The sequence below is a fragment of the Entelurus aequoreus genome, linkage group LG01 (genome assembly GCF_033978785.1).
Source record: "Entelurus aequoreus isolate RoL-2023_Sb linkage group LG01, RoL_Eaeq_v1.1, whole genome shotgun sequence".
NCBI classification, from domain to species: Eukaryota; Metazoa; Chordata; class Actinopteri; order Syngnathiformes; family Syngnathidae; genus Entelurus; species Entelurus aequoreus.
In genome coordinates, this window is record NC_084731.1 from 47,839,129 (window position 1) to 47,865,681 (window position 26,553).

Sequence of the window (26,553 nt, forward strand, 5' to 3'; positions counted from 1 at the left end):
CGTACAATCGATACACTTAATACGGCTATATTGTTTTTATTTTGTCATTCACTTTGCATGTTTTACGCTACAAACTTTTTAAACAATCTAAAGTATGATTTATTCGGTTATGGGTTTTTTTTTGCTGGAAAAATGAAAGGGCTCCCGGCATACCTTGCAGCACTTGATATTTGCATTTTTCACATGAAACTAGGGTTGTACGGTATACTACGGTATATTAGTATAGTACGGCGATACTAATAAATAATATTCGGTACTATACTGCCTCTAAAAAGTACCGGTCCCCCACCCCGTCGTCGTCATGTCGTGTCATTGCTGGTTTAAGAGCAGAGGAGCATGTTCGGCAGCGCACAATCACGGAGTACTTACAAGCAGACACAGTGTGTGGACAGAAAAGGGAGAACGGACGCATTTTGGCTTAAAAAGTAAAGATAAAGGTGAAGTTATAACACTGAAACGCCCTCAGCAAGAGGTGCTTTAAAACATGGCTAGCTAGCTAGCGGCTAAAGTCCATCCGCAGTCTGCAGTGTTTTAGCTACTTCTAAATCACTAATCCTCGCCTCCATGGTGACAAACAAAGTACGTTTCTTACAAGTATCATCCCTGCAGGACGAGGAATAGCTAAACATGTTTCACTACAAACTGTAGCTCACCGGTGTCACAATGTAAACAAAAGCCATGGGTGGATCTATACATAACATCCACTGTAATGATACCAAGCACAGGAGCGTATCTAGTTGATACTACTATGATTACATCGATATTTTTTAGCATCACAAAATATTCTTAGTTTTTTTTATTTTATTTATAATATGTTTATAAACTCAGGAAATATGTCCCTGGACACATGAGGACTTTGAATATGACCAATGTATGATCCTGTAACTACTTGGTATCGGATTGATACCTATATTTGTGGTATCATCCAAAACTAATGTATAGCATCCAAACAACAGAAGAACAAGTGGTTATTACGTTTTAACAGAATTGTAGATAGAACATGTTAAAAGAGAGCGTAAGCAGATATTAACAGTAAATGAACAAGTAGATTAGTAATTCATTTCCTACCACTTGTCCCTCATAATTTTGACAAAATAATAGAATGATAAATGACACAATATGTCACTGCATATGTTAGCAGCTAAATTAGGAGCCTTTGTTTGCTTACTTACTACTAAAAGACTAGTTGTCTAGTATGTTCATTATTTTACTTAAGGACAAACTTGCAATAAGAAACATATGTTTAATGTACTCTAAGATTTTTTGTTAAAATAAAGCCAATAATGAAATTTTTTGTGGTGCCCTTTATTTTTAAAAGAATCGAAAAGTATCGAAATACATTACCAAAACATTGATATCGGGACAACACTACATGAAACCATAACCTATTATATTGTGTAATAGTTTGTAGTGTGAAACATATATTAAATGCCAAAATAAAAAAATATGGGGTTAATTAGTTTAACAATTGTAGTCACATGAAAGATTCCTTCCCTTAATTCATACACAGGGGGTGCATGATTTCCAATGAGAGCATGTCTCGCCGGAACACCAGGTGGAATTTCAGGATGAAGCTAAAAGGCACCTAATTTAACCTTATTTAAACTTTTGAATGAAGGTCCAAGTGTTCAAAGTTTTAGGACTTTTTACTAGGGCTGATAACGTGTGATTAAAAATGCATACGTGTCAGAATATCGGGGTCTTTCTTAAAGTGAATTTGAATTAGGCACACAAATAATGCACTGCAATTAATCAAAATGAAAAAGTCTGATTAATCTGATCTTTAAAGATTATCTTTTGAAAGGACTACTTTTTACACAACTTGCTGTTCTCGAACCTGCAAAAATGACAACAGGTGTGTGATCCAAATGGATCAATACATGTGCAACATAAATGCACCTGTTGTGAGAAAAGCGTGCACAGGTGTATCTAAAGACGTGTCTTGTGAGTACATGTGTTATTATTTTATCTGCAGAAATTCCTTTGCAGTGTTAACACTGCATATTTGCTACACTGAGTCAGGAGTTTTAATCTCTTCGCCTTCAATGTGTTGCGTTTTTTTTGGTGAAATCCTCAGTATATGTGCATCTGTGCATGTGTGTGCATGTACAACACCCTGGAAAAAGGATGGAATCAGCAGACTTGGAGGATGTTAATTCAGTTGTTTCATTTTGTACAAAAAAAAAGGACATAAAAATATAGACATTTTAAATGACAACTTTTTGGTTTTAGGAAACACGAAAATAAATCAAGAAAATATATTGTGGTAGTCTGTAACAGTTTCATTTTTAGACCAAGCAGAGTGAAAAATACAACTATGGAATCACTCAATTCTGAGAGAAAATTACGGAATAATCAAAAACAAAAAACACAAAAGTACTTTGTTGCACCACCTACTTCTAACAGTTTGGACTTAACAAGTGACAAACAGTACTCCATAATCCTTGCTCCAACTTTCTCTGATTGCGGTTGTCAGATCAGCTTTGCAGTCTTGTCATGGACCATTTTATTTCATTTCCACCACACATTTTCAATTAGATTGAGATGCAGACAATGACATTGACCTCATGCAGCTTTCTTTAAAGTTTTTTTTATACTTTTTGCTCTTATGCCAAGATGCATTATCATCTTGAAATTGATGTCATGGTCCCCAAACATCCTTTCCTTTGATGGAATTAGAAAAGTGTCCAAAGTGTTTCATTTATTAAAAATGTAACGCCCCAGTTCCATTAGCTGACATGCAGCCCCATATGTGCATGTGGAAATGTGCATGTTTTCTTAAGGCAATCTTCATAAATCTAATTGGCACACCACCAAACAAAAGTTCCATCATCATCACCTCGCCAAATGCAGATTCACCATACATCACTGAATATGACTTTTATCCAGGCTTCCATAGTCCACCATTGCTTTTCCTTAACCCCTCATAACCTTGCTTTTTAGGTTTAGCTGTTAATGGCGACTTTCGTTGAGCCTTTCTGTATTTAAATCCCATTTCCTCTAAGCGCTTTCTTACAGTACGCTCACAGACTCGCTACGCTCTAGTTTCCACCCATTAGTTTCACATTTGTTTTTCTGCATTTTCTGTTTTCAAGCCATATTGCTTTAAATGTTCTGATGTTTTCCTTGGTCTACCAATATGCTCGCCTTTTACAACCTTGCCAGGTTGATTGTACTCGGTCCAGATTTTAGACAACAATCAACATCTTTGCAACATAATGTCATGATTTACATTCCAAAAGAACTTTGATAATTACTTCCTTTGTCTAATATGACTTCTCTTGTTTTGGACTTTGTGTCGACCCACATGGTGCAGCAGCTCTCCAAGGTGTGAACACTCCTTTTTGACTGTAGACCAGGGGTGTCAAACCTACGGCCCGCGGACAGGTTTTATCCGGCCCGCGTGATGAATTTGCCAAGCATTAAAATGAGCTGCATTTTTTTTTTTTTGAATGAAAGAAACTGCTGTTCTTAATGTGTCCACTGGATGTCACAATAGCAATTCTGTTAGGACTAGCAAGAGGTACAAAGTAAAGCGTGGCTGCGGCTCCTCTCCTTGACCCAAATGAAACTTAAAACCTGCCGTTTTACGTCTTCTGCTTCGAACACATTGTTATTTGGCACCCTTACTTTCCCATAACGTCTCTGTCAAAAACAAGAAAACTTGACCCTTTTGAAAAGTTCTTACCTCCGTTTCTTACGGTTTGTTGAGTTACTTTGTCGATACGTGGACATGACAAAGGAGGTATTTGATACCTTGAAGAGTTTACATGTTGTGTCTTTTGTTCAATCCCACAAAGACGTTGACTTAAAACTTAATCCTGGCTTTGTAGATACACTGACACAAAGTCTAAGCTTATTGTGTTTTTTTAAACTGCACCAATTTTCTCTGAATTTTTAACAAACTTTAAGTGTTTTGTTCAGAAGATTATTTGTGATTTGTACGTTTTCACAGTGGTGTGCCGTCAGGGCCAGCAAGGCCTTCTCTCCTGGCCTAACATAACCAGAAATCATGATCATAATTAAAGATAAAAGTATTTTTTAATTTACTTTCCCTAAATATCTTCATATTCTCTTCATGCCATATTATGCTCCTTCCAGCACTGTTGATTTTAGGTTATAGAGTTTTTATCCAATCAGAATTCATCCCGCTTACGTTGCCATGCTGTACCAAATCTGCCAGACGCCTTCAGAATCAACAATGCGGGCGTCCGTGCACTTTAAGTGAACGGGGACATACAGTGATAGACAGTTGCGATAGCCAATCAGATCACGCGTTGTTGTCAGTAAAGTATTCTAGATGGCCTAAGGCAGATATATAGTGATGTTATGAGCTCGGTAATATAAGAACTCCATTACCCAGCATGCCACAGTAGTGAAGCGCATGCGCAAAAGCCCCATTTAGGTTGTTTAATGCAGCCATGCCGGCAGATGGATGTTTTGATGAGCATGCTGTGGAATAAACTTTAAGAACTCAGCCAACTCGCCTCGTCTGCATCTTTTGTATGATTAGACAAGACAACACATATATTTGCAAAGCCATTTTCAAGAAGGATATTTAAAGAGAATCTTGTGAGACCATCTCGGCCAACCCCGGAAGCGAGCTCAGCTGTCGATGAAATGTGAGTTCAGATATTTTATTTCTTTATTTGTTCACGTTTAAAATGTTTTTTGCAGTTTAAATTTTGACAGTACAACGTAAGATATGTTTTAATTGCTGATACGGGTTTATTGATTTTTAAATGCAGCAGAAAATAACCCGTTTTGTACAATGCCCAGGAGTGCGTAAATGTGTTTATGTGTAGTATTTCTCCAGTAATGGTCATGTGGTGACATAAATGATGGTATTTTCAGAGTTAAGCATTGAAGTCAGACATCACTGAAGGCCTAGGTGGGAAACGCACGGCCCGCCACAACGATTTAAGTACATGCTTGATCTATATTTGTCCAAAGTAAAACAAAGACAACAACCTGCAGTTGTCTTTACTTTTAAGTTATCATGCCATGATTTTACCATTCCGGTCCACTTGGGAATAGATTTTCCTCCATGCGGCCCCCTGAGCTAAAATGAGTTTGACACCCCTGCTGTAGACTAATGCAGTGATCCCCAACCACCGCTCCGGGGACCGTTTGCTACCGGGCCGCATAGAGACATTAAATAATTTATAACTGACCGCATTTCCTCATACTTAACTTTCGCCAGTCCCACCAGACACACCAATAAGCTTGATCATAGATGTATTATACAGCTCCTGATACGAAGTCGCCATTTGCTATATTTGTTACATCTTTGTTACATGGGACAATGCACATTAATAAACATATCAAATATAAAGGTGCCAAATCATAGCCAAAAGCTAGGTTCCGTCTGCAGTCCGCAGCAGGTTGATGACCTAAGATCAAGGCAGATCAGGAACAAAGTGACCATAGTAGTCAAAGTGCATAAGGCAAATGGAGAAGTGCTAAATTGTTGCATATAATAATTGTGCTGAAGGAAAAAAATACACATCTCCTTTGGCCTGGTAAGTTAAAGTGTTGGTGTTATTGCACATAGTCCTATTATATAAGTAGTTAGCAATAACAGATGTATTTACGCATGGAAAATTGGACCAAAAAAAGCTAACATTAGTGTATCTACATATGAAATATTGCAAATAAAAATGGAAATAAAAATCCACAGAAATATATTGAAACTAATAGCAAGTATTTCTAGCTTGATTATACATCCATGCTTTTGTCCTTGATTGTGATGTATCACCTATAACCCATCAGATAGTAAAGCCCAAAAAAAGCCTACTACGAGCAAAAACTAGTAAAAAAAACATATGTCTATGGAGAGCTTTATTATAAAGGGAAAAGGCCAGGGGCTCTCACTAATTCCACTATTGAGTTGTTTCATTAATTCATTTTTCATGCACTTATTTGCTATATTTATCTGCCACAAAGGACAAGGCCGGTCCGTGAAAATAATGCCTACATTAAACGGGTCCCTGGAGCAAAAAAGGTTGGGGACTCCTGGACTAATGAACATAATTCAGTGGCCTTGTGGTTAGAGTGTCCGCCCCAAGATCGGTAGGTCGTGAGTTCAAACCCCGGCCGAGTCATACCAAAGACTGTATAAATGGGACCCATTACCTCCCTGCTTGGCACTCAGCATCAAGGGTTGGAAATGGGGCTTAAATCACCAAAAATGATTCCCGGGCGCGGCCACGGGCCGCTGCTCACTGCTCACCTCCCAGGGGGTGAACAAGGACATGCAGAGGATATATTTCACCACACGGAGTGTGTGTGTGACAATCATTGGTACTTTAACTTAATGTGATGCAAACGTGAGCGTGGGAAATGAAAATGAACAGGGTGTTTCCATTATTTGTACCTCACTCTGCTTAATCTAAAAATCCAATTTACTGACTACCGTACAATGTATTTTCCTGATTTCTTTTAAGTTTTTCTTAAAGCTAGAAAGTTGCCATTTGAAATGATTTTAGTTTAGTGATGTCTGTCATCTGCTTTCTTTCTAGAAAATGAAACATCCTCCACGTTTCCAGTGCGTGTGCGTGCTAGCAGGGATGCTGCAGAAAACCCACCTGCCTCCAGGGAAGCGGACTCGGAGCTCATGGCGGATGCACAAGCGTTGCTGTAGTTTTGCCTGATTTCCCGGAAGAACACATTGGTCTCCTTCAGGTTCTTTTTAAGCAGAATGGAGTGTTTGTTGTAGCTGCTGAATATCCGTGTCAGGTCCCGCGTGAGTGGGGTTGTTTTCTGTTGGCCATGTCCCTCCATGGCTAGCTTGCTGTCTTCGAACACTGTTGTTGTTGTTGTTGGGGGGCGACTTGCTAACTAGCTAATGGCTAGCTTACAGTTAAGGCTGCATGGTCGTCTCCTACACCGACCTGGCTACAATCGGTGTTATATATCCTTAAAGGAACAAAAAATTGAGGAATAAGCTAAATGACTCCAGAAAGTGGTAGTTTTTTCCGCCTGCCTGTCCGCCCTCGTCTTGGCCAGGCACTGCACTCATAGCCCTTAACGTCATGTAAGTGACAATCTGACAGCCATGCAGCTTGCTGGTAATAGATCGTGATCGATAAAGGGAAGGGGAAAACGCACAAAAAGTAGGAGCGGGAGCCTTGCCAGTGAAAGTATCTTCCTAAAGTGGAGGACGGATGTTCATCTTCCCACCTTTTTTTAAAGCAGCGGATTTTTAAAGTTGTGTTTCCCGGAGGTGGAGGAGGGGGGAAATGTTGGAAGTGTTGCAAGGAAGAAGGAGCAAAAGTACTGCGGTGGTCCTTAACGAGCAGCCAAATCACAGCAAAACACGAAGATCACTCACACTCAAGTTATGGGGAGAGCAGGGCGGGGCCACTGTCGCGAAGTGCATGATGGGAAATGGAGTCAGTTGTCTTTTCTACGGTGGCTGAAAGAACAGAACTCGTCTAAAACCAATAAACGTAAAGTAAAGTACATTTGTGCAACCGATATGGGCATCTACATCAACAATATGATTTGCCTGAGAAGCTGGACAGGACAAAAAAATAACTAATAAATAAATAAACGAAACACACACAGGCGCGCGCACACACACAGGAAGTTACTCATTCCTGAGGGAAGTTCGGAAGAAAGTTTGCGAAATGAAAAGGTACATTTTCCTTTATGTCTCTGTTAATTTAAATAATTGGTTGCTCTTTAATACGGTAAAATATTAAATCCTAACGAACCAGTCTTAGCTTTTAAATTATGTTTTACCCATTCCCATTGCTTTTCTAGTATTTATTATTCATCTTTAATCTGTTTATGTATATTGTTTGTATGTGTTTGTATTCAGTTTTATTCACTTCTAGTATATTGATATATCTGCTTTGTTTTGTATTTGTTAACACTATTTGATTGGTTCCTTCCTCACTGCATAAGTTATCTATTGTTTCACAGTAACAGTGACTGTATCCTTTGCTGCCCTCTGGTGGTTAAGAGCCACCATGACACAACTATTGATGTCTGTCCTTCATGGTATCAGTGGACGGTGGACAGATCGTTCCAAAAACATCAATATTGTCAATACCAGTGTCGAGTCATTATTGGATTGGTCTTTTTTGTCCTCTGATGTCTGGATTCACAAATATATGTGCTTTTCTAATATATTGGGTATATTTTTATGTATAGTTGTTTATATTTACAAACCTAGATAATACATTTTTAGGGGAATGATTTGAATGAGGGGGGCAGCACGGTGGCAGAGGGGTTAGTGCGTCTGCCTCACAATACGAAGGTACTGAGTAGTCGTGAGTTCAATCCCGTCCTCGGGATCTTTCTGTGTGGAGTTTGCATGTCCTCCCCGTGACTGCTTAGGTTCCCTCCGGGTACTCTGGCTTCCTCCCACCTCCAAAGACATGCACTTTGGGATAGGTTGATTGGCAACACTAAATTGGCCCTAGTGTGTGAATGTGAGTGTGAATGTTGTCTGTCTATCTGTGTTGTCCCTGCGATGAGGTGGCGACTTGTCCAGGGTGTACCCCGCCTTCCGCCCGATTGTAGCTGAGATAGGCTCCGCGACCCCGAAGGGAATAAGCGGTAGAAAATGGATGGATGGATGGATTTGAATGAGAGCCCATAATAGTGTTCACTTTTGTTTAGTTAGTTTGCACTATTGACTTAATTTAGCTCAGACAATTAAAGGAAATAATTGTATTACTTTGTTATTATTCTTATATTGTCTTATATTGTTGTATTAAAATGGTATACATTATAAATATATATACATCTACTGTTAGAGTAAGATAACATACATTATACAATACTGTGATTATGTTATATTATATTTTGTATGCATTGAATATTCTATTGTTTATTTATATTTTTCTATAGTTGTTACATTTTAAGCATATGCCTTTTAACATCTAAACGTGTAGGTAAGTGGAGCCACCGAACCCACTGTTGTAGCATTTTGTGTACAATGACAATAAAGCATTAAAACATTGTTCAATTGTTCAAAAATAAGTAAGTTGTTCCTAACTAATCTTCATATATTTTTTGATTGAGATTATTCAAACTGAAAGAGTGGGATTATGGTGATTCAAACATTTAATCATTTGACCGACCACAGACAGACTTATACTTGTTAAACATTGTTTAATTGATCCAAAATAAGCGTGTTGATACTAAATAATCTTTGTATATTTTGTCTTTTGCCTGAATAGTTTGTTGTGTGTTTCAGTTTGTGAATAAATTAAAAATCACAAAATAATTCAATGTCCAAGTAAAAAGTGTCGGTATTGACGACATGGGATGAATCGGCAAACTCCAAAATGATTTAAATAAGGTTCTTAACATTTTTGACTTCAGGGCCCAACTTTTCCACATCAGGGTCTTACTTTTAATTTTAACCATACTCAATAACTATATCTAACCAATTTACATGTTATAACCTTGTCAAATGATATGAAACCATGGGTTAACCACAAAAATTATTATCTGGGCGAAGTTGATAGAGTGGCTGTGCCAGCAATCGGAGTGTTGCTGGTTACTGGGGTTCAATTCCCACTTTCTACCTTCCTAGTCACGTCCGTTGTGTCCTTGGGCAAGACACTTCACCCTTTGCCCCTGATGGCTGCTGGTTAGTGCCTTGCATGGCAGCTCCCGCCATCAGTGTGTGAATGTGTGTGTGAATGGGTAAATGTGGAAATACTGTCAAAGCGCTTTGAGTACCTTGAAGGTAGAAAAGCGCTATACAAGTATAACCCATTTATTTATCATTTATTTATCTATTTAACACATAAACCTTAGGCTTCGGTCGAACTGATACAAATAAGTACTTATCAAATATAATGCATAAGAAGGGACTCAATAATAACTGAGGAAAAATACATTTACATACAATTATGTTGTGCTAAAATAGATACACTAAATTAATAATGAATATGTTTCTAAATTAATAATGTATATGTTTCTTAACTAAACTGTCTAACGTTTGAAGATAATGAAAATACAGCTTACCACTTTGGTCATAATTTTTGCGCTTAAGAAACTTCTTTATGACTTTAGCTTCAAACTTCTTCTGTTCGTTTGAGATTGTCATTACTGCCACAAGTGGTGGAAAAGTGTATTATGACTGAGTACCTGCTGAAACAGAAATTTTTGGCGGCCCTCTCGGGGGCGCTCGCAGCCCAATAATGGCAGAGTCGAGTATAAAAAGAATACGGCCAACCAAACAACAGGCGCCATGACTGCTACCAAGATCAAAACAATTGCTGTTGTTTTGACCTTAGTTTTTCTGACAAAATAAACCAAAATAATACGTCTATATATAAATATACTATATCTCATAAACGTACAATAAAACATGCTTTTATTTCGTGAAAGTATAATTTTGCGGCTGTATTTGATGCACTCTGCTGTTACATTCCTGCAGTGTTTTGTAACCAGCAGGCAGTCTAACACACACTCGACGGCCCAATAAATTTAAAAAAATACACAGATCGACCAAAAAATTACTTTTTGCCCTAATTTTTCTAAAATATTCTTTAGCTTTGGACCAACAATCACAGAGAAATTGTGACTTTTGTGTGAAGTATGTCAACTGTGGTGAGTGCCTCCAATGTATTTGTAATCACTGTGCGTATCACTCATTGTATATCATTCTAACTGATCTTTCTTTTTGTAACATGTTAAGTGAATAAGTGTACTTTTGTAGTATTTCTGGTTAGGAAACACTGATTTAAATTATGCGCGGAAGTAATTTACTGAGATTAATCAGAATTAATCGAAATACAAACATGTGATTAATCTGATTAGAAAATGTAATTGCTTGCCAGCGCACATTTTTCTACATGATTAAACATTGTTCAATTGTTCCAAAACAAGGGTGTTAAACTAATTAATCTTCAATTTTGAGTTCGGGCCCAGCGAAGCCAGCTGCGTTTCTGGGTGTTGTTGATAAATGGCTTTCGCTTTGCATAGTAGAGTTTTAACTTGCACTTACAGATGTAGCGACGAACTGTAGTTACTGACAGTAGTTTTCTGAAGTGTTCCCGAGCCCATGTGGTGATATCCTTTACACACTGATGTCGCTTTTTGATGCAGTACCGCCTGAGGGATCGAAGGTCCGTAATATCATCGCTTACGTGCAGTGATATCTCCAGATTCTCTGAACCTTTTGATGATATTACGGACCGTAAATGGTGAAATCCCTAAATTCCTTGCAATAGCTCGTTGAGTAATGTTGTTCTTAAACTGTTGGACAGTTTGTTCACGCATTGGTTCACAAAGAGGTGACCCTCGCCCCATCCTTGTTTGTGAATGACTGAGCATTTCATTTGAAGCTGGTTTTGTACCCAATCATGGCACCCACCTGTTCCCAATTAGCCTGTTCACCTGTGGGATGTTCCAAATAAGTGTTTAATGAGCATTCCTCGACTTTATCAGTCTTTTTTGCCACTTATGCCAGCTTTTTTTAAACATGTTGCAGGCATCAAATTCCAAATGAGGTAGTATTTGCAAAAAATAACGTTTTCCAGTTCGAACGTTAAGTATCTTGTCTTTGCAGTCTTTTCAATTGAATATAAGTTGAAAAAGATTTCCAAATCATTTTATTCTGTTTTTATTTACCATTTACACAACGTGCCAACTTCACTGGTTTTGGGTTTTGTATTGACACGATCATCAAAATCATTCAAAGTCCAAGTAAAAAGTACTGTATCGATTGGCAATACTGGTCCTGTTTTGTAAAATCTGCAACCTCTAACTAACATGATGTAAATTATGCAATTTACTCCCATTATTCAAAAGTATGATTAATCTGATTTAAACATTTAATTGTCTCACAGAACTAATTTTTATACGTGTTAAACATTGTTAAAAAATAAGCGTGTTCATGGTAATTAATATCTTTTAACCAAAATGTTTTTCATGCGTTTTATTGTGACTATAATCATGATCCACTAATAAAGAATCACTAGCTCATTCAATGGCCCGGTACAAAGTATCGGTGTTGGCAATACTGGTCCTGTATTGGATTTGTACCGTATCGTAATATCATCGCTTTTGGCAGTGATTTCTCCAGATTCTCTGAACCTTTTGATGATATTACGGACCGTAAATGGTGAAATCCCTAAATTTCTTGCAATAGCTCGTTGAGAAATGTTGTTCTTAAACGGTTGGACAATTTGTTCATGCATTTGTTCACAAAGAGGTTACCCTCGCCCCATCCTTGTTTGTGAATGACTGAACATTTCATGGAAGCTGCTTTTATACCCAACCATGGCACCCACCTGTTCCCAATTAGCCTGTTCACCTGTGGGATGTTCCAAATAAGTGTTTGATGAGCATTCCTCAACTTTCTCAGTCTTTTTTGCCACTTGTGCCAGCTTTTTTGAAACATGTTGCAGGCATCAAATTTCAAATGAGCTAATATTTGCAAAAAATAACAATGTTTTCCAGTTCGGACATTAAGTATCTTGTCTTTGCGGTGTATTCAATTGAATATACACTACCGTTCAAAAGTTTGGGGTCACCCAAACAATTTTGTGGAATAGCCTTCATTTCTAAGAACAAGAATAGACTGTCGAGTTTCAGATGAAAGTTCTCTTTTTCTGGCCATTTTGAGCATTTAATTGACCCCACAAATGTGATGCTCCAGAAACTCAATCTGCTCAAAGGAAGGTCAGTTTTGTAGCTTCTGTAACAAGCTAAACTGTTTTCAGATGTGTGAACATGATTGCACAAGGGTTTTCTAATCATCAATTAGCCTTCAGAGCCAATGAGCAAACACATTGTACCATTAGAACACTGGAGTGATAGTTGCTGGAAATGGGCCTCTATACACCTATGTAGATATTGCACCAAAAACCAGACATTTGCAGCTAGAATAGTCATTTACCACATTAGCAATGTATAGAGTGTATTTCTTTAAAGTTAAGACTAGTTTAAAGTTATCTTCATTGAAAAGTACAGTGCTTTTCCTTCAAAAATAAGGACATTTCAATGTGACCCCAAACTTTTGAACGGTAGTGTAGGTTGAAAAAGATTTGCAAATCATTGTATTTTGTTTTTATTTACGATTTACACAACGTGCCAACTTCACTGGTTTTGGGGTTTGTGTAAACATGATCATCAAAATCATTCAAAGTCAAATTAAAAAGTACTGTATCGGTATTGGCGATTCTGGTCCTGTTTTGTAAAATCTGCAACGTCTAACTAACTAACATGATGTAAATTATGCAAATACTGCGATTATTTAAAAGTATGATAAATCTGATTCAAACATTTAACTGTCTGACAGAACTCATTTTTACACGTGCTAAACATTGTTCAAAAATAAGCATGTTCATAGTAATTAATCTTGTGGCCTTGTGGTGAGTGTCCGCCCTGAAATTGGTAGGTCGTGAGTTTAAACCCCGGCCGAGTCATACCAAAGACTATAAAAATGGGACCCATTACCTCCCTGCTTGGCACTCAGCATCAAGGGTTGGAATTGGGGGTTAAATCACCAAAAATGATTTGCGGGCGCGGCCACCGCTGCTGCTCACTGCTCCCCTCACATCCCAGGGGGTGAACAAGGGGATGGGTCAAACGCAGAGGTTAATTTCCCCACACCTAGTGTGTGTGTGACTATCATTGGTACTTTACTTTACTTTACTTTACTTTATCATTTGATCTTTTACCCAAAATGTTTTTCATGCGTTTTATTGTGACTAGAATCATGATCCACTAATAAAGAATCACTAGCTAAATAAATAAATAAAAACATTTTCTTGAACAAAAGATAAATAAAATAAAATAAAAACAGTTACATAGAAACTAGTAATTTATGGAAATTACTAAAATTAACGGTTAGTACTATTAGTGGACCAGCAGCACACACAATCACGTGTGCTTCACGGACTGTATCCCTTGCAGAATGTATTGATATATATTGTAGGAACCAGAATATTAATAAACAGAAGGAAACAACCCTTTTGTGTGAATGAGTGAGAATGAGTGGGGGAGGAGGAGGTTTGGGGTTGGTGCACTAACTGAAAGTGTATCTTGTGTTTTTTATGTTGATTTAATAAAAAATAAAACATTTAAATAAATAAAAATAATCACTAGCTAATTCACTGCCAGGTACAAAGTATCGGTATTGGCAATACCGGTCCTGTATTGGATTTGTACTGTATCGGCAACCTCAAACATTGCACTTTTGGGCACGACTCGGTGTGATAATCAAGCGCTCCTCCGTGCCCAAGCCCGCCTCTGGCCTTTGTAAAGCGTCATGAAAGAGTAAGCACCGCCCCCCGTGGCGTGTACCTGTTAGGTGTCTTCCACGCCGACCAACTTTTTAGTTTCACCCTAAGTCGCCACACTTGAGTCCTAAAAGCTCCTGCGAGGGTTCGGATTTTCAGAGTTAGTCAGGAAGGAACGCGGTCGTCCAGCAATACCTGCTGTCCTTGCGTTTAGGCGCTAGGTGAGGTACGGCCAGGATGATGGAGGGTTCCGGCGTTGGCCGACTCTCGTCAAACCGCTGGCCGCCAATGGGGACTCTTTTAGCCGAAGCGGACGCTCCGGAGCGCACGGTGCAGGTGAAGAAGCAAGCCGTAAAGCGACACCACCACAAACACAACCTGAAGCACCGCTACGAGTTCATGGAGACGCTCGGCAAGGGAACATACGGGAAAGTGAAGAAAGCTAAGGAGAGGTCCGGCAGACTGGTAAGAATTAAACATTTAAATTGTTGCTTAAAGTGTCGCACACAGGTGGTCCTTAATTCTGATATTTTCATAAAAATAGCACTGTGCTCCTTTTATTTACTTTTCAGTAAGTCGCACCGAAAATAAGTAGGAAGAAGCAGAGTTTATTTACTGCAAGGTTGTGCAAAGTGTGGCTTGGGGGCCTTTTTTTTTTTACACATTCTGAAGACAAAATTAACAAATTAGTTACATACACAAAAAAACAACTAAAATGAGACCTGAAAACCAAAATGCTGACAACTTTTTGCCTTTACAGTACATGGCAGGGGTGTCAAACTAATTTTAGATCGAGGGCCACATGGAGAAAAATCTACTCCTAAGTGGGCCGGACTGGTAAAATCACGGCACAATAACTTAAAAATAAAGACAACTTCAGATTGTGTTCTTTCCTTAAAGATGGAACAAGCACATTCTAAAAACGTACAAATCATTATGTTGTTGGTTTTTTTTTTTACACTTACATGTTGCCTTTAATAGTGTTCTATCTTTATTTGTCGTTATGTATACTTTCTGAATAAATTATGTGATAATGTTCAATTTTCAATCTATCAAGATAAAAAAAAATATCAAAATCAAGTTACAGGATGGTACTTATGTAGTTTGCTCATTTTCCTCGACATGTGCACTAACATCACATGGTTTATTTGTTTTGCATATGTAGCATCATCTACAGAGATACACAGAATTGCTATTGCGACATCTAGTGGAAACATTTAGAACAGCAGATTCTTTCATTCAAAAATTTCGGCTCATTTTTATACTTAGCAAACTCCTCCCACGGGCCGGGTAAAACTGATCAGGCCGTACGTTTGACACCCCTGGTATATGGTCTTTGATGATTTTTGTGCATCCTGTCATGATGAACATGTGTACAAATTCCTTGTAAAACATGGTATGTTTTCATGTGTTTTAAGGCTCTCAAAATAGTTTTGACAGAAATAATAATACTAAGAAGAAATCCAATATCTCAAGGAAGTTATACTAATTTTGTATTTGTTTCAGTATCTTAAAATGTATTGAAGTGGTGCCCATATTCTTCAAATGATTTAGTGGTAGGTTTAAACATATCTAGTTCAAAATCAAAACATTTTAAAAAAGATAGTTGGTGGTCACGTCAGTGCGGTTCGATTCGCATTCACATTTGTATTTTTGTGTAATGCGTTTATTTCTCCGAAGCCTCAGACGACATATGTAATGTGTACGTTGTTGGAGGAAACTCCCGCGACCAAAAACAGCATGACGTCATACACTTGCAGGACTTGTTTCTATGACGGCTGAGATAAAACAAGGAGGATATAGATGATAAAAAAACATCAAAAAGGTTCCAAGGAAATGGGTGTCAAGGAGACAACTTCAGCAAACTAATGATCAACATAATGCACGCTGGCCTTCCATACTGGCAGATAAACAACACGTCTTACAAGTAGGAGGACGAGGAATAGCTTAACAATGAACAAGAGAGAGCCGAAGACAAAAAGCCACGTTACTGGTTAAAGGTCTTTCCAATGTGTTGTAAGCATCATATTCTAGCACTTAGAACATAATGAGGTTGTTAGCCAATGATTGCTATTTGGCTAGCTCACATTAACATGACTGCAAATTGGTAGTTGCATATTTGGGGCTGTTTTTGTGTTTGTGCACATGCTTTTTTATTCACTTTAACCAAAGTGTGGCTTTATTGTGTTACAGAGGAGAGTAAACCGCTATGACCTGAAAATTGACAAGTAGACTAATAAGAGTCTAAAGCAGTGGTCCCCAAACTATGGCCCGCGGGCCGAATAGGGCCTGCCAGCGTCCAAAATCCGGCCCGCAGGAAGTCCCATGTTAAAAGAAAAAAACAATTTAATATATTTTTTTAATTATTGTTTTTTCAAATCTGTCCTTTCTAATTCATTTTCTATCGCTTGTTACTCTCGGGGTCTCCTAGCCGCTCAGGCAAATCGTATTAAAGTTAAAGTACCACTGATAGTCACACACACTAGCTGTGGTGAAATTAACTTGTGCATTTGAACCATTCCCTTGTTCCACCCCCTGGGAGGTGAGGGGATCAGTGAGCAGCAGCGGTGGCTGTGCTCAGGAATCATTTTGGTGATTTAACCCCCAATTCCAACCCTTGATGCTGAGTGCCAAGCAAGGACGTATTGTCTAAGAATGCATTTTCCCATCAATAACTTGACATCATCATTACTGCTTTGCACACTCTTGGCAGTCTCTCGATGAGCTTCAAGAGTTAGTCACCTAAAATGGTTTTCACTTCACAGGTGTGCTTGAAGCTCATCGAGAGAATGCCAAGAGTGTGCAAAGCAGTAATCAGAGCAAAGGGTGGCTATTTTGAAGAAACTAGAATACGAAACATGTTTTCATTATTTCACATTTTTTTGTTAAGTACATAACTCCACATGTGTTCATTCATAGTTTTCATGCCTTCATTGACAATCTACAATGTAAATAGTCATGAAAATAAAGAAAACACATTGAATGAGAAGGTGTGTCCAAGTTTGGGGATCACTGGTCTAGAGAGATAATTATATTATAAGTACACAAAGCAACTATACTGAGCACACACGTCCAAAAAACATTATCGTTGTTGCGTAAGTCAGCAGTCAAATGAGACGCCTTGTCTAGAATTTATATGCCGAATAATATTGTAGTATATCCCGTTATCACAGGAGGCTGTATATCACAATATGGATTTTTGTTCCATATCGCCAACATGGATGTTAAATTTAGACTATAGACACATAATTTTTTTAAATGTCCGCCATGCACGCAAGTCTCATTATATCTAATTAATCATGAAAACTGGGATAGGCTGCAGCCACCCCTGTGACCCCGTGGGATTGATGGCATTTTATTTGTACAATGTGCAGAGGCCCATTAAAAAGGCACACAACTGGTTTAGGCTGTTAGTTACCAATGTGGATTTTATTTTGGCAGCTGCTTTTTCCACAAAGTGCTCCAATGAGTGTAAAGGTGTTAAGAATGTGCTGCTATCACAACATGCGGAGGAGTGAATGCTCCTCGTAAATCTGCCAATGCACACAAAGCTTTCCCACCTTGAAACTCCCTCAGTAGCTTGTCCTCAAGCAGGTTGGTGAGTGAGGCCCCTTTAAGAGGAGAAAAGGCTATTTCAATGCCAAAGTAAATATCACTGGGAGATTTGGGGAATTAAAAAAGCAGAGATTTGTGCTTTTATTAAACCATTAGGGATGTCACGGTATGAAAAATTCCTATCCCGGTCATTGTGACCAAAATTATCCCGGTTATCATTATTATCGCGGTAATTTTAAATGTGCTCAAAACTTTTAAAAACGACTTATACTGTAATATTTTTAACCAAGTTTTATTTAAAAAAACACGAACACATTTAAAATGTATAAATGTACCTCAAGCAGAAAGTTGAATGTGCATATAAAAGCAACACGCGCATTATAAACAAAGTAATATGGCAGAAACAAAATAACATAATTACAAATAAATGTGAACATTTTGCAAGATGGCACTTTATGGACATAAGACGTAACTAGGGATGATGTTTGATAAGGAATTATCGAGTTCGAGCCTATTATCGAATCCTCTTATCGAACCGATTCCTTATCGATTCTCTTATCGAGTCCAGATAGGTTGTTGTATATGGGAAAAAAACACAATATTTGGTTTAACAAAAGCTCACTTTTATTATATAAGAAAAAAATAAAATCTAATAAATAAATAAATATTGACTGTTACCCACCTAAAAAAATAAAATAAAATAAATAAATATTGACTGTTGTTACCCAAAGTATATTAAGTGGGATTTTTTCAGAAAAACAAATATATACAGTAACACAAAAACAACCTGTCTCTGTGATCACTATAGGTGTATAAATAATAATATAGTGTTAAATAAAATCAGTCCCTTGGGCACAATACTGAAAATAATACAGCTCTCCAAAAAGTGCACTTCTGCTGCTATTTGACATAACTGTTTGTTATGATGCTTTGACATTTTTGCACTTTATTTCTTTATTGAAAGAAAATTCTATGAAGAGAAAAGTTGTTTGCAAATGTGGTTACAATGCTAAAAAATGAAAAGTTAAAGCTAAAAAAAGAAATACACTTTATTGAGTTAACATTATTTCTTTATGGGGGAAAAATGTTATGAGCTAGAGCAGGGGTCGGCAACCCGCGGCTCCGGAGCCGCATGCGGCTCCTTGACCACTCTGATGCGGCTCAGCTACATGCATGCCGACCCCCTCGATTTTCCCAGGAGACTTATGGATGTCAGTATCTCTCATAGACTACTCCCATGAAAAAATAATCCTATTAACACTCTAATTACTATATAAAGGGCGTGCCCTAATTGCACTGAAGTAATTGTCCTCTATAGCATTTACTTACAGCGTGCCAGGCCAGCCACATGTTGCATGTTGTTATTACTTACTCACACAGGAGACAGCAAAGCATAGTTACTCATCAGCCACACAGCTTACACTGACGGTAGCCGTATCAAACAACTTCAACATTGTTACGTTACAAATATGCGCCCCACTGTGAACCCACACCAAAAAAGAATGAAAAACACATTTCTGGAGAACATCCCACTGTAACACAACATAAACACAACACAACCATTACCCAGAATCCCATGCAGTCCTAACTCTTCCGGTCTACATTATACACCCCGCTACCACCAAATCCCCCCACACATCAACCCCCCCCCCCCTCTTCGTGGTTGGTTGAGCGGAAGAGTTAGGGCTGCATGGGATTCTGGGTATTGGTACCGTCAGTGTAAGATGTGTGGCTGCTGAGTTAGTAGCCTTGCTGTCTCTTACGTGAGCAAGCTAAAGCTGCATTCCACTTGTGGCCGAGCAGGTACACTGATTGGGCAGACTGTAGAGGGCGCCAAATGCAGTGTCATCACACTCTGATATTCGGGGGTCTCCCGGGAAAAATGAGAGTGTTGGTAAGTGTGACGCAAGCGACATTCATCCAAAACTCGCGGGCTGCACTAACATCAAATTCCCACATTAAAGTGCGTGCCGGTGCGTGTGTCTGAGACCCCTGGTTAACATAGCACAAAGCATGTAAGCTTTGTATGCGGTGTTTTTCATTTTAAATTTTAAAAACATTTTTGTGGCTCCCATTATTTTCTTTAATGTGTGAAACTTGCCAAAATGGCTCTTTGAGTGGTAAAGGTTGCCGACCCCTGAGCTAGAGAATATAACAACTACACTACCCAGCATGCAACGGTAGTTACGAGCATGCGCGGTAGCCCCGAAAAGTGTTGCATGTTGCCACGCTGTGAAAGTAAACGTCAAGAACTCAGCCAACACGCCTCGTCTGCATTATTTATAATTAGACAAACAACACATCTACAGTGTGATTTTGTTTTGTTTACAAGGAAAGAAAAACAAAAGTTAAAAAAGGGAGATGTCATATATGTATGTGCTGCGGTTGTTTTAAGAACGTTGCGACAGCTGCCGTAAAGGAGGTGCGTTGCTAGTCTGGTTGCTATGTTTCCGGTTGGTGGTAAAAGTGTCCGTCATGTGTTTTACCCTGCTAAAATCTCTCAGTAAAGTTATTCATTGGATTATACCTTTTGTTTTGAACTTTATTACACCTTGGAGCGCTTTTTCCCGTCCATTTTTTTCCTGCTTTCGCTATCTGAGCCTAATGACTGACCTACATGACTGATTTCTTGTGATGTCACACGGAGCATTTCTGGTCGGGACGGGATTCGTTCCGAGGGATTCGAATAAAGAACCAACTCTTTTCTTTACTATAGTGGTCTCGATAACGGGTACCGGTTCTCAAAAAGGGATTCGAGTCCGAGGACTCAGTTCTTTTCTTACCGAACAACCGAGAAAACCGGTTTCGAGTATCATCCCTAGACGTAACTGCACCTTTTGTCCGTATACAGTAGATAAAAATAGTGTTAATATATGAGGTCTAGTCTTACATATAGGACTACATGATTATTGGCTTAATAATAATAATTAACATTATTTTGATCATTATTGAAATCATGATTATTAATCATGACTATTCACTATGTTTGGTAAAACAGTGTTGGGGTGTGAACGTGACGCCAACATGTAATTTGTAATATCTAATAAAAATCCATCCATTTTCTACTGCTTGTCCCTTACGGGGTCGCTGGGGGTGCTGGAGCCTATCTCAGCTGATGCTCTAGATAAACATTATCTATATATTTAAAGACAAATATTTGTTTTTGTTCATTAATAGTATCAATATGTCATCTTTTTTATTATGTGATGCCTTTATCTCTCTTTTTACATTTTCATAGAGAGGTATTTTTTAAGTTATGTACATACATTTACATGTACTAATGTGTGTACATGTACATGCTGTATCAATGTCACGTGAATGTTATTAAAGTAATTACCCTGTGGAATGAAAAAACACAAGTAATGTAAAAATAAACGTGTTTACTTTTTTATATCATTATAAAACACAAAGCAGTTTGCTAATACTAATAAACAAGCTTTGTTCTTCTCCAACAACCATGTACTTCAGTGCAACGGTTTGGCCAACAAAAATAAATAGGAGTGATACCTCTCCACATCTAATACACAATCTTTGTGCCTCACCGAGAACTCAGCCTGCGTTCAGTTGGATGAAATGACAAAAAATTTGAGCTAGTATTGATGTTATTGGAACACTGACAATGCTAGCAGTTAAAATAAAGGACGAGTGAGCATCTCAGTCAACAAACTAAAGACTTTATAAAGAAGTTGTGGCAACATTCCCTACACATCGCCTGCTGCATGGTAACTCTTCAAAATGAAACCGCAACATCAAATATTTTTCTCCTCCAACAGCATTGCGCTCTTAAACGCTCACAGAGACTCCACAGAAGTAGAAGCGATTGAAATGAAGTTAAACAAAGCAATTGGCTTTGTTTACAAGGAGGGAACATTTTCAAAGCACAGTCCGTGTAGTCGCTGCCTAACGGGCTGCAGCGCTTCAGTTTTCAGGATGTAAGCAGTGTTGCCTAAAATGCGTTAATGAATGACGTTTTTTCGGTAATTAAAATTTTAAACGGTATTACTAACTCTCTGAAATTTTTCAAGACTGAAACACTTCATTATCTCCTACTGTAGCTACAGCTGGAATGCGAAGTGTTTTATACCTCTTTCTTTTTACATATTGTTTTGCCTACAAGTATCTTGGTGTGGGCAATAGTGCAAATTTTGGTATCGAGCTGTATTTTTTTGTTAAGATCATTTAATTACTTTACCCATTGATGCGTTAATCTTGATTATAATCAGAATAAAACATGTTACAAATATTTCAAGCAAACCCCTCAACAATTGAGGGGTTATAATTATATAATGAATAATATACGTGTTGAAGAGACAGGGTGGGTGACAGGCGTAAACACCAATCAATGGTAATATAAGCTAGCCAATAGTGTTCTTGTTTTATATTTTTGCTTTGAAAAATGTAACCATGAGCAAGTTGCAAACTGCCCCTTTAATTTAGTGCCAAATAACTAAAGAAAAGTACAAAATAAATGATTAGTCTTTTTTGCCTCAAAGTCCTCATGTGTCCACAACCATATTCCCTGAGTTTGTAAACAATACAACAAACATATAAGTACATTAACGTTGTAACTAGGGATGTAACGATTGCCGTTATAAAGGTCAACCGTGGCAACATTTCCGACAGTTAGTATTACTGTTTAAAATCTGAATTATTGTAAAACGGTGATTGATTACCGCACTTTAAAAAAAACTCATGGCACCGTGATACTGCTCATTTCTCGGAAAAGGAGCTAATCATTAGCCAGTTTAAATGATAAAACACAAATAAAAGACACATAAGCGTCTTTCCTCATTACAAACACACATTCATGAAAGTAAACAGAAGAGACTGGGCTGAAAAATATCGATCTAATCAATCAATCAAAGTTTATTTATATAGCCCTAAATCACAAGTGTCTCAAATGGCTGCACAAGCCACAACGACATCCTCGGCTCAGATCCCACATCAGGGCAAGAAAAAACTCAACCCAATGGGATACAATGAGAAACCTTGGAGTGGACCGCAGATGTGGGGACCCCCCCTGGGCGACCGGTGCAATGGACATCGAGTGGATCTAGTTAATAGTGGTAATTACCCTTGGTATCAACACTATCAATATTTGTATCGATCTTCCCGCAACGGATGTCTTGTTTATTACCTTTTTGTTAGAAGTTTCCATATTATAGTGCAAGCCAGGAAGAAGAAGAATGTGTACTTTCCCCCCCTTTCCACCTGCGTTTGTCACGTCTGAGTATGTTAAGTCATGTACACAAACACACCCACACACACACAACTACAAATACATACACACAGACTCCACAAACCTGATGCGTTGCAGAATATGACTTGGTGTCTGAAAATCCCTTCTGCAGACGTCTTCCTGAGCCCACTGTCATAATAGTGATAAGGCCTGTGAGCTAAAAAGCCTTTAGCCGACTTGTCAATACAACATTCCACTGTTTTGTTTTCCATTTACCTGACACTACAATTGACGGCAGCGTGACACAAAGGCGTAATTTGACACAGGCACAACGGCAGTCTCCTCTTGCATGCATGCTAGCGATTTTGACCTAAACCACACATTGTTTAGGACCGGTGCCCAATTTGAGTGCAACCAGAGGAACGAGAATGGCCTCGGCCGAGCACCAACAATTCTAATTTGGATCGGCACCAAATTGTAGGTAACCACTCGCCTCATATTGTGTGAAATTGCATTTTTACTTTGCGCTTTGGTAGTAGAAAAAACAATCCATTAAAAGTGTAGTTTAAGATGTTGTTTTTTATAGTATGTAACGATCCCAGAAAGTGTTTCTGAGAAGGACATACGTGTTTTATAATCAATACATTTATTTATAAAAATAAAACCCGAAAAGTGTGTTTTATGTAAATTCAACGTAGAGACCAATTCAGGAGTTTCTGTGAAAGGTCTTCTATTATATGCAAAAGTGACTTTTTAATAAAGCTGTAGGTAATGTGTGTGCCAGGAACCTGTTTATAAGAACCTAACCTTTAGGAAAAGTTTATCATCTCCGACTGTAGAATACAATAGAATAGAAAGTACTTTATTGATCCCTGGGGAAAATTCAGCACCAAAGTTCACTCACAATAAACACGTAGGTATTTTTTACATGTGAATAATATAAATACAGTCTGTTATACAGCATTATTCACATGTGAATAATACAAATAGTCTATTATACAGCATTATTCACATGTGAATAATATAAATACAGTCTATTATACAGCATTATTCACATGTGAATAATATAAATAGTCTATTATACAGTATTATTCACATGTGAATAATATAAATACAGTCTATTATACATTCAAGTACAGTCAAAAAGGAACATGCATTATACAGTCTGATGGCTGTCGGTATGAAGGACTTCCTGTGTCGTTCCATGTTGCATTTTGGGAGTCTGAGCCTTCCACTGAATATGCTCATTCAGAGGACAGCATTGTACAAAATCCGGCTTTGCTACACATCTTAAAATCTGCCAACTATCAGTTAGTTTCAGACTAGTATCTGTAAGTTTGACCAGTTTGTTTTTCATCAGCCAATAGGCTAACCTAGCATGATGTTAAACTGTTAGTGTAATATTAGCAGGTTAGCATACATAACTATGCTAGTGTTGCTAACGTTTGTGTCCTACTGTCCCACTACTTAATGTCACGTTGTTGTATATGATAGGGCTGCAACTAACAACTAATTTGATAATCAATTAATCTGTCGATTATTTCTTCGATTAATAATCGGATAAAAGAGACAAACTACATTTCTATCCTTTCCAGTATTTTATTGAAAAAAAACATCCTACTGGCACCATACTTATTTTGAGTATTGTTTCTCAGCTGTTTGTAAATGTTGCAGTTTATAAATAAAAGTTTATAAAAAAAATAAAATAAAATTAAATTAAAAAAGTAGCCTCTGCGCATGTGCATAGCATAGATCCAACGAATCGATGACTAAATTAATCGCCAACTATTTTTATAATCGATTTTAATCGATTAGTTGTTGCAGCCCTAGTATGGTATATTTGGCATCTGTTACGTTGGACAAGTGCAGAGTTACAGCGTTAAGATAAAAAGTGGATAAAATACACAATAGCGCTTCCTGGAGACGCACACTTTGTCTGAAATAAACATTAGCATGAAAGCTGAAAACAGACAAAATGGATGCGTAAAATAACAAACAATAGTATTACATGGGATCTTAAAAACTTCTGTCCATTGCGTGGGAATTGATTGTTACTCGCATTTTGATGCAAGTGAAGCAAAATGGAGTGCACCATTTGGCTGTAACCAGCAGGGGCGCTGTCAAGTTATTCTGTAACGGTTTCCTTGTTTGCAGACAACCTGAGCTACATTTGTCACATAGCATTTAAAGTTAAAGTACCAATGATTGTCACACACACACACTAGGTGTGGTGAGATTATCCTCTGCATTTGACCCATCACCCTCACCCCCTGGGAGGTGAGGGGAGCAGTGAGCAGCAGCAGTGGCCGCGCCCGGGAATCATTTTTGGTGATTTAACCCCCCATTCCAACCCTTGATGCTGAGTGCCAAGCAGGAAGGTAATGGGTCCCATTTGTATAGTCTTTGGTATGACAGTTTTTCAATTGGAAAAAAACGGATGTTCTTGAAATCAAAATGTCCATGTGGATTAACTTTTTTAATCTAATATCTACAATGAATAATAAAATATTTAAATAAAACCTGCTATTTTTCTTGTTGTCCTGTCCATATTGTTGAAGTAAACCTGCTAATTTATCATTTTCATGCAATTAAGAAAATGTAGACCATCCCACGCATGTGCAAATTTCCTAACAAACAAGGGCTACAAAAAAGTAAACCTCCTTATGAGGTCGAGGACTGCACGCATTGGTTGTTTTTCTACCGTGTGGGTGGCAGTGCAGAATCGCAGTCTGGGGTGTGTTTGTGTTGGAGCCTAAAGATTTTTAGCCTGTGTGTGCCGAGTGCGTAGAAAAAACTGACGGTGACAAAGGGCTCACACACACTGATAACCTCACATGGCTGTGAAGTCATCACGGGTCTGACAGCAATGCAAACAAACGCAGGAAACCCGAATTTGCAGAAGTCAGGAAAAGGAGGTCTGACGCATGCCGCGTCCAGACCAGACGGGTGATTCACGGTAGGTTCGCTGGGGTGAAACTGATATGACAAGTCTCCACTTTGTTCGCTTGTCTGCCATCTGCAAGCCTGGAAGGTCTGCACATGAGAAGGACACCCCAACGCCACCTGGTGCCTCATGACGCTTCCTAACCTTGAGGCTGAGCGGATGACGCGGCAAGGAATGCCTGGCATCCCGGCTCCAACACATGGATGCACAAGCCCTGTTATTTAAAAGGCCTGAAAGCATACAACTCATTTGGTGCTTGTTTTAGGTATTTTTATGTCGGACAATAGGGCCCTTTCCACCAAAAGTTCAGGGACTTGAATTTCCTGGAACTAAAGCTTCCTGTAGAAGTGTGTGGTTTGTGTTTCCACAGCATTTCACAGTTCAAGTAGTTTATACAAATCAGGCTGATGACGTATGGATTAGTGACAAGTGTAAATAAAAAAAATTCAAAGCTAAAATATACAAAAGGATATAATTTAAAAACAGTGTTTCAAATATTACATATAAAGTCAGCTCGACTTTGTCTACAGTGTCCAACAGCCAGAAAGTCGTCTCCTCAGTAAATGAGAAATTCATGAGGGTCAGGCAAGTCCTTTTGATCAATTTCAGCTGTAAATAACAATATATAAATCTTAAATGTCAGTGTGTGGCAATACAAA

General features: G+C 38.3%; 2 protein-coding genes across 2 annotated transcripts in view; one reads left to right on the forward strand and one right to left on the reverse strand.

Annotated features, from left to right (window-relative positions):
• Positions 1-7,366, reverse strand: part of dstyk (dual serine/threonine and tyrosine protein kinase) — a 94,300-nt gene extending 86,934 nt beyond the window's left edge. The window contains exon 1 of the mRNA XM_062053492.1: positions 6,588-7,366. Coding sequence (XP_061909476.1) covers positions 6,588-6,783 — 196 coding nt within the window. The 5' untranslated portion in view covers positions 6,784-7,366. The remainder of the gene's footprint in view (positions 1-6,587) is intronic.
• Positions 7,367-14,214: 6,848 nt separating this feature from the next.
• The window catches only part of nuak2 (NUAK family, SNF1-like kinase, 2), a 34,522-nt gene continuing 22,183 nt past the window's right edge, over positions 14,215-26,553 (forward strand). Inside the window, exon 1 of the mRNA XM_062053503.1 lies at positions 14,215-14,681. Coding sequence (XP_061909487.1) covers positions 14,454-14,681 — 228 coding nt within the window. The 5' untranslated portion in view covers positions 14,215-14,453. The remainder of the gene's footprint in view (positions 14,682-26,553) is intronic.